The sequence below is a fragment of the Suncus etruscus genome, chromosome 9 (genome assembly GCF_024139225.1).
Source record: "Suncus etruscus isolate mSunEtr1 chromosome 9, mSunEtr1.pri.cur, whole genome shotgun sequence".
Classification (NCBI taxonomy): domain Eukaryota; kingdom Metazoa; phylum Chordata; class Mammalia; order Eulipotyphla; family Soricidae; genus Suncus; species Suncus etruscus.
In genome coordinates this window covers 53,454,526-53,464,491 of record NC_064856.1, presented here as the reverse complement: position 1 = coordinate 53,464,491, position 9,966 = coordinate 53,454,526, and the positions used below count along the sequence as shown (strand labels likewise).

Here is a 9,966-nt window from a genome sequence, read left to right as displayed (position 1 = left end):
TCAACTGAAGTGGACTACAAAGCGCTTTGATGTTTGATTTCATTTAACTTATATTGTTTCTACAAATGTGTTTCCAGATGAAATAGAATGTAAATTCCTGGACTTGTTTGTCCTTCTGTATATGAATATGCATAGTCAGTCACTAGTTTAAAGAAGAATAGAAAATACGTAAATAATAGAAAAATTCCGGTTCTTCCTACCTAATTACTTACACTTGCTTTTTATGTCCTTTTGATTCTGTTCCTTATGGACTAATATTGAGTATCTATAACACAATTTCTTTCTCCAGTCACCAACTTTCATTAATAAAATAAAATCAGGTGCTATCTTGTAGATGGCATATTGAGTGACAATTTAAGTGTTCATAATTGCATTATCAGTTTCTACACCATAAATCCCTTTAAGAAACATAACTATAATTAATAGATTTAGAGTTTAATATATTTAATGTTTTGACAAAACCAAACATAGTGAATTGTCAAAACTTTAACTATAAAGTAATAAGTTACTATGTTCACAAATACCCAACTCTGTTTACTCATTGATGATATAGATAATTAGTATGCTCAGTTAATATAATATTTGCTCACATGAGTGTCATATTTCACTTAAGAAAATATGCTTTCACAATATTTTCCTGTGGCATGGACTGTAACCTCTGTGTCATGAGTTCAGAAGAGAAGCAATATGTTTAGAGTATTTTATGGTTCCATCGTTTTTATTATTTGTATCTAACAAAGATTGGATATATTTTTGCAAAATATCCAAATATAGGAGTCTCTCCAAAACTATTAGAAATAAATTTAAAACTATTTGAGTGTCTGGTGTGTCTAAACAATAGGTTCATTTCTATAATAGTTTTATTCTTAATATATAAATTGATAGTTTCTTATTTTAGCTAAGTTAATTTAGAACATGAAGAACTATTCATTCATAAAAATAGGTACCTAAAATACTACTGTGAAAGATGTGTAATTCACTTTGGTCAAAATAAAAATTATTAATAAAATAAATAAATAAATAAATAACAAAAAGGAAAAGTAAAAATTAAGACATAAGATGGAACATCAATATGATATGCCATATATTTATCTTATTGAATTCATGTAAAAGATTAAAATAGGGAATTCTCAGATCCTTAAAAATTCATTACCAATATTTTAGAATGAGGTGGAGAATATAAAATTAACATGATAGTATTGATTTAGGGTATGATAAAAAGACTAGGATTGTAAATAGCTATTTATATATTTAGAATTATTTAACTCTATGCTTTTGTGACTGAAACGTATGATAGCTACCTCAGAAAAAATAATTTTGTAAAGTCTAATAATAGTGATTAGCAAAATGACTTCCAAAATATGTATTTTTTTTATTTTGTCCTTGGCAGTTAAGCCACATTGATGGTGCTCAGGACTTACTACTACTGTCTCTGTGCTTAGAGATCACACCTGTTGGTGCTCAGGAGGCATATTCAGTGCAGAGATCTAATTGGTTAGGCCACATGCAAGGCAAATTCTTTACTTGTTGTGGCAGCTACCTGTCATTATAAAATATATTTTAATATAATAATGTAAAAATTGTATAAAAATTAACCATACTAATCAGCCCTAATAAAGAGAAAACCAGGGAATATATATTAATTTAGAAGAGATATGACTTAAAACAAGAAAATATTAAAAATAGAAACATAAATTACAGTAACAGTATTGAAAATCACAGTGTCAAAAGAAAAATAAAATGGGGGCAGGCGAGGTGGCGCTAGAGGTAAGATGTCTGCCTTGCAAGCACTAGATAAGGAAGAACCATGATTCAATCCCCTGGAGTCCCATATGGTCCCCCCAAGCCAGGGGCAACTTCTGAGCACTTAGCCAGGAGTAACCCCCTGAGCATCAAATGGGTGTGGCCTGAAAAACCAAAAATAAGAAGAAAAAAAAAACCAACACCAAAAAAAAAAAGAAAAAGAAAATGAAAGAAAAAAATGTTTGCTACAGAGGCAGGCGAAGTGAAGGGCGATGGGGAGAAACTGAAGATATTGGTGGCAACAAATGTGCACTGGTGAAGGTATGACTGAAACTCAATAACAAACAACTTCGTAATTGTGTATCTCATTATGACTCAAATAACAAATTTATTCATAAATAAAAATCAAAATAAAAAATAAAGACATACTAACATCAATTGCTCATTGAAAATTACACATCAAATCTTGGTATTTAGTCAAAGAATGGAGCATCAAATTACTGATGACACAATAAATATATTTAATATTAAATCATTTAATATAACCTTTTTAAGCCTAAATAAAATTAAAATAGAGAAAAATTATATTTTAAAAGAATCTAGATTACTATGAATAAAATGGTCCTTGTATAATTTTAGATACAGCAAAAAATAACAATTTATGTATCCTTTCTAACCTACACAAATCTGTTCAATTGTTTTTACTCACTTTCTATTTCATATGTACATCAAAAACTGTGCTGAGCTTTACTGATTTACCATTTCTCTTTGGGTAATTCTTCCTATTACATTTGATTGGGAAAACTTCTAGAATAGATTATATAAAATATCCTAAAATAATTTCATAAGAGGGGCTGGAGTGATGGTGCAGTGGTAGGGCATTTGCCTTGCATGAGGCTGACCTAAGATGGATTGGTTCAGTCCCCCATTGTCCCATATGGTCCCCCAAGCCAGGAGCAATTTCTGAGCTCATAGCCAGGAGTAACCCCTGAGAGTCACTGGGTATGGCTCAAAAAAATTTATAAGAAACTCAGTGGTATGAGGAAATATTGTTGACATAGCACACAGAATCTATACTATCTTGACCAAGAGTCATCTTAAAGTCTAAAACATATTTTATATGGCTAATCATATATAAAACAGAAGCCACAGGTATACAAAGAATTCTCTAACTTGAATATAGGGATTCATGATCTAAACTGTCAACATGAATATATTTTGAAAGGATGCTTTTATATTCCATATTGAAGATATAGCATTTTTGAACATCAATATATAGATAGAATCTAAAAGACAATGTACTATTTAAGATCCATGTTCATTTAAACTACCTCCCCAAAATATAAAGATATTGTTAAATAAAAAATATTAATATTTCTTTCATTTAAAGTTTTTGCTGCTTGAATTTCTTGAGAATTCTATCACGTATCTGCTTAGTTTTAACACTATAGACAATGGGGTTCATGAAGGGTGGAACTAGCAAGTAGACATTGGCCATGAGCACATGCACAATAGGGGAAGCATTTTGTCCATATCTACGTATCATAGATAAACCAATCATTGGTGTATAGAAGGTGAGTACAGCACAAATGTGGGAAATACAAGTATTAAGCGCTCTTACTCTCTCTGACTTGGATGCTATGCTCAACACTGTGGCAAGGATGAGAATATAAGAAAGAAGGAGGAGAACTGAATCAAGTCCCATTGAGAAGATAACCACCATGAGTCCATAAATGCTGCTGACCCTGCGGTTGGAAACAGTTGTCTTTATGAGATCTTGATGTAGACAGAAGGGGTAGGAAAGTATATTTATAGGACGATATTGAAGTCTCTTTAGGAGGAAGGAAGCTGGGAAGACCAGTGCCAAAGCTCTTCCAGCAATAGCCAAACCAATGCCAATGATCACACCATTAGTTAGAATAGTTGCATAGCGTAGAGGCTCTCTGATTGCTACAAAGCGATCAAACGCCATAGCTAACAGCACAGCTGACTCAATAATTGAGAAAACATGGATAAAGTACATTTGGACCAGACAAGTATTAAAAGAGATCTCCCGGACATGGAACCAGAAGACACTGACCATTGTAGGCAAAGTCGTAGTGGATAGGCCCAGGTCAGTAAGGGCCAACATTGATAGAAAGTAATACATTGGCTGGTGGAGGGAGGGCTCTGTTCTGATTATAAAGAGGACTGTAATATTTCCTGCAATTGATGTGATGTAAATTATGAAGATAGGAAGAGAAATCAAGCCATATTTGCTTTCAAGGCCAGAAAAGCCTGTCAGAAGGAAACGAGGATATAAGGATGAGCTGTTGAAGACGGACATTGTGCTCCTGAAAAAACCTTCAGAAGATGAAGAAATAAAAGTGGAAATGTTAGAAAAAATAAATCAAGACTAAGTGATGATTTATTGCATATTGATTCTGTTTAATACTTATGATACCTCACTAATTATTTAGAAGTATATATATCTATATTTGTTACTTATAATTGATATTATTTGTCCATTGCATACTTAGAGAAAAATTTACCCAATACATAATAATTTGATATATATATAAATTTTCTTAAAAGTCATATAATAGAGACAAATTAAACAAATTATCCATATAATATATGACCTTGCAGAACAAAACAAGAAAAAATAATCTGATTTTTGGGTTAGAGATAAAAATTTTTAAGGTGATTATTAAATTAGAACTCACAGACAAAAGTGAGCTAAATGAAGACAAAAATATTATGCCATAAATTCTGTCTCTTTCTAATATGATACACACATGATAACATGTAAGTCAATGTAAGTGACTACATCTAGAAGATGTCCTGAAGATGTTTGTTATTTTCTTTTAGATCAAACTATCTGACATCCTCTTTAAGAAGTTTGTAATGAGGTATTAATACAACTCATATTTACTAAATGGTTTATTATTCAAAGACACAAGTTCTTCTGTTTTCCTTTAATAATCAACTAGTGATATAAAACACTTGTCCATTGTGGATATATCAGGAAAACATGAAATTATATCACTTTATAATGATATTTAAAATGGTCAGGAAAATATATGTAAACTTACTGCAAAAGCATTTGAGACCAATATTATACTTACTGCTTCAGAGCATCTGAACTGATTATAACCTCAATCAAAGACAGCAATAACCCAGGATTGTTATGACCTTGGATGCCATTGTAATTACTTACGTTCACTTAGGTTAAGTTAGGTTAACTTAGGTTCACTTAATTACTTATGCTTCACTTAGGTTGATCTTGAGGATAATCTTGTTTTCTTTCTCTGTTGCTTTTGTTATCATTCATTATATTGCTAAGTGTATAAATATTTGTTGTAAATTATACAAAAGAAATTCAAATTATCCACAAATAATTACACATATCCTTTTTATCATCAAATATTATACCATTTTAAATTTTAATGTCTTGAGAAACTAGAGATCTCACTGTATGTTTACCTGTCTTACAAATGGGATACCATATCAGACTGAGTGTTTAGCAGCCTTTCTTATGGATAAAATAATGTTTGGACCTATAACCTATATTAAAATGTTGATCTAAAATGAGTAATAGGCAATCATACGTCCTTCAAAATATCAGACAAATAATTTCTTTACTTAAATACTCACCTTAGAAGTTTTCTTTCAGGCATATATCAGCCCTCAGATGTGAATAACCGTTCACTTTTCTCTAGATTGCCTGGATCTCCAGATCCCCAAGTAGAGGTGCTTTGTAAGTACATGTGAAAATGAAATGAAGAGAATATAAACACACTAAAAAATAGTACAGTTCTTCAGAACAGAAAGAAAGTTGTCCAGTGAGAGGCATCCATTTTCTCAGCCTTTAAAATCACAGATCGGTTATTTTTATTTTCTGCATCATTGGCTCAATTGGAACTTTTATTAGAAGTATATTCTCTTTTTTAATCACTCTAAACTCCCTTCCCTCTCAATTACTGTATTCCCTCAAGGCCTTTTAACTTATTTATTTATTTTGTACTGCAGTCCTAAGGGAAGATAAATAAAGTTGTTCACATGAAGTTTTTCCCTCATTCAGGGAAAGATGATGATGATAAATTACCAGCATGTAAAGCTGTATTTGGCGGCAAATGAAAAGTGTTCCTTTGATAATAAATTGAGGATAAACAATGAGGTTACTTAAAAGTCTATGATAACAATAACCAATGACAGTTTTCATTATATGTTATATGCAGGGAAAACTATTTACAAAAATTTTAATCTCAGTTTTTCTAAGCAACTGGAGTTGCCTTGCCGAATTTTTGTGAGAAATATTAAAAAATTTGCTGAACATAAATATAGTGATCAAAATATTTTATTATTACATGTATAAATACTAAGTAGCTTTAAGTTACATTCACATTAGCTCATAATATCTGTTTTTACAGATGCTATCCACAATCTCATCCATTAAATTTACTTACTTGCAGTTAGTCTAAAATCTACCTTGAGCAATTATTATTTTGAATAGCTAAAGGAAAAATTTGGGTATAAAATTATTGCACTCTATATTCTCTTTAGGTTGTGAAAATATTCTATTGTAAACATAAAATATAAATTTAAAATGTTCTATTACTGTAAAAGTTGAGGTAAAGGATGGGCTTTAACAATATAAAACCCACTATTATTTTTGTTATTAATTTAGATATTAATATCCATTTTAGTTTTTGTTGTTTCCAAAGGCCAATTTGTTACTAATAATATAAGCAATGAACATTTACATAGTCACAAAGTAAAGATTCCTGAGCTCGGGGCCGGAGAGATAGCATGGAGTTAAGATCTTTCTTTGCCTTGCATGCAGAAGGCAGCGGTTTGAATCCCAGCATCCCATAATGTCCCCCGAGCCTGCCAGGAGTCATACCTGAGTACAGAGCCAGGAGTAACCCCTAAGCACTACCTGGTGTGATCCAAAACAAACAAACAAAACAAACAAACAAACAAAAACAAAAGATTCCTAAGCTCTATAGTTCTGTTTTATTTTCTTCAATGCAAACCAATTAATTTCATTTTATTTTATTTTATTTCTTTTCTTTTCTTTCTTTTGTTTTTATTTTCAAGGCAGATACCAAGACACTTGGCACTGCAGACTGAACTTTCAAGCTCATACCTCATTATCTCAGTTGTTCACTATATTTCTAATAAAAATTTTAATTAAAGATAAAAGGGGCCAAAGAGATAGCACAGGGTTAAGGCGTTTGCCCTGCAAGCAGCCAACCCAGGATGGAATCCTAGCATCCCAAATGGTCCCCCATGCCTTCTAGGAACAATTTCTGAGCACAGAGTCAGGAGTAACCCCTGAGCGCCGCTGGGTGTGGCACCCATTAAAAAAAAAGATAAAAAATAACTCATGGTCCTGTTGCATCACAAGAAACAAAGATAAAAATATTTCATGGTCCTGTTACATAACAAAAAAAGGTGTTTTTTTTTTTTTTTTTAATGAACCTTTAAATTCAGTTGATCCAAACATTGATTTTGGGAAACCCTATTATTTTTTAAAACTATAGTTTTATATATTCTCTGCATTTTTTTTTGTTTTGTTTTTGTTTTTGGGTCACACCCGGCATCGCTCAGGGATTACTCTTGGCTCTATGCTCAGAAATCACCCGTGGCAGGCACGGGGGACCATATGGGATACCGGGATTCGAACCACTGTCCTTCTGCATGAAAGGCAAACGCCTTACCTCCAAGCTATCTCTCCGGCCCCGCATATTATTTTTAAATAAGAAGAATAGGCAACAATTTATAATTATTGGCAAAATAAACAAATCATACCTTAGTCAATTCTGTCTTCAGAAAAAACTACACACAAAATATCACGTATTTTAAACATCTATATAGCATTCTATATTTGAAAACACATTTCTTTTGTGCTTGTCTATCAATTTATGCTTTTCTAAATTTTGGTTTGATGTCATTTTTCTGTTAAAAATAATAATTTGCGGGCCCGGAGAGATAGCACAGTGGCCTTTGCCTTGCAAGCAGCCGATCCAGGACCAAAGGTGGTTGGTTCGAATCCCGGTGTCCCATATGGTCTCCCCCGTGCCTGTCAGGAGCGATTTCTGAGCATGAAGCCAGGAGTAACCCCTGAGCACTGCCGGGTGTGGCCCAAAAACCAAAAAAAAAAAAAGTTTAAAAAAAAATAATAATAATAATTTGCTGAAGCTGGAGCCTTACATGTGCTGACCAGGGTTAGATCCCCAGCATCTCATAAGGTTCCCTGAACCTTCCAGGAGTGATTTCTAAGTGCAGAGCCAGGAGTAATTCTGAGTGCCACCAGGTATGGCCCTAAAATAAAAAATAAAATGAAATAATAAAACAAATAAAATAATTTGTTTATGTCCTTTATATTTTCCTAACATTTAATAGTACCTTATAAATATATCAAGTTATTGGCAGCAATAAATGAAAAAGATTAGTGTTTTGGATAAGCTTCATGGTTCGATAGCTTTGATGCATCTACACTCAAGTAAAATATCAGGCCAGTTATGAATTAAGAATAACTATTTGACTCACTACCACTGTCATTATAGTTGTCAGTGTATTTATTTCTGTAACTGGACTCACTACTCTTTTTGGTAAGCTTCATATTATGGGGAGGTCCTTCCAACTCTCATCTCTATTGCTTCTGTATATTATTACAATATAAAATGCCTGCCTAGAATATAGGTAAGGGGTGGGGAAGAAGAGAATTGGGGAGCTTTGGTGGTGGGAATGTTGCACTGGTGAAGGGGGGTGTTCTTTTTTATAACTAAAAACATGTTTGTAATCATGGTGCTTAAAGATGTTTAAAAAAAGAAAACGTATTTGACAAAGTATAACAAGTCCTTCCCAGATGTATTTTATTCAGTTTTTGCTAGAATATTAAATCGTATTTTTTGAAACAACATATGGAAGATCATTGAAGCAATAATTTAAGGAAGATTTTCTCAAAAAGAAAATATTTTACAGCTGAAATTTTGACAATAACTAGAGGTCCTTTATATTTGATATCTAGGAATACAGTTATTCATAAATAAAAATACCATCTAATAATAATTAAGGATGCTCTTAAACATCTTCCTATGAAAAACAAACTTCTTATTAACAAATAATTACCTGACCCAAATCTCAAAAGTTTAACATAAAGAAATCATGTTTAACATGGAAGGTAAGAAATTGTAAGAAAATAACTATCTAAACTAAAATATAATTTCTAAACACAATATTATTTAAATATAAAAAATCTCAAGATACTACATAGGCAAAGAGAATGAAGTATAGAAACATGACCATGAAAAACCTGAACTATAGTAGGTCCTTTAATTTTTAATACTTTTTAGGAATGTGCATTAATGAATTTAATAGCCTAGTGCTTTTTTCTTTTTACTATACATAATATATGTTATATTTCTTAAAATATAATAATTATTATAATTTCTTGAAATATAACAAGTTTTGAAAATATTAATTTTCATTATTACTACATACAATGAACCTTAATAATGTTATCATTTTCTGTGTTTACCTGTTTATGTCATAAGTATTATAATAGAGATTGTAAATATTATTTTGACTAATGATTACCAGTGGAAGCCCTTGCATTTAGCTGATGTAAATATATTTTTTGATTTTGTTTTTTGCCCTTGAAAATTATTTTAGCTATGTGTTTAGTTAATATGTTTTTGCTATGTTAAGTTCATTCATTTCCCTTTTGATTGAGGAGTGTTTCTTCTTTATATCATAAACAACTGATAATTCTTATAAATTGATTATCTTATAGTTTTATCTTCAAAGTCAGCATTTTTTATTGAACTATTGCATAATGAATATATCTGTAACTAAAATATTTGTGTTAAAGTCTCCTCTACCATTGTATTACTGTCCAAGTCTCCATTTTATCTATTAGCCGCTGTATTAAAGATGTTGCTATATCATCTCTAGGAGCATATTTGTTTAGGAGTATTATATATATTATATTATACTACAATATTGTATATCTATTTAAACTAGATATATAATGGGTACCTTTCAACTATAAGAAAATATAATGTCTTGGGGCCGGGTAGGTGGCGCTGGAGGTAAGGTGTCTGCCTTGCAAGCGCTAGCCAAGGAAGGACCGCGGTTCGATCCCCCGGCGTCCCATATGGTCCCCCCAAGCCAGGGGTGACTTCTGAGCACATAGCCAGGAGTAACCCCTGAGCGTCAAACGGGTGTGGCCCA

At 32.0% G+C, this 9,966-nt stretch overlaps 1 protein-coding gene across 1 annotated transcript; it reads right to left on the bottom strand.

Annotated features, from left to right (window-relative positions):
* Positions 1-3,127: 3,127 nt before the first annotated feature.
* Positions 3,128-4,069, bottom strand: LOC126018255 (olfactory receptor 51G2-like). Its single transcript, XM_049780398.1, has one exon. The coding sequence runs from the start codon at positions 4,067-4,069 to the stop codon at positions 3,128-3,130; it is 942 nt and encodes a 313-aa protein (XP_049636355.1).
* Positions 4,070-9,966: the final 5,897 nt, after the last annotated feature.

Coding starts and splice junctions, on each gene's coding strand:
- LOC126018255 (XM_049780398.1), bottom strand. CDS start 4,069: ATGTCCGTCTTCAACAGCTCATCCTTATATCCTCGTTTCCTTCTGACA.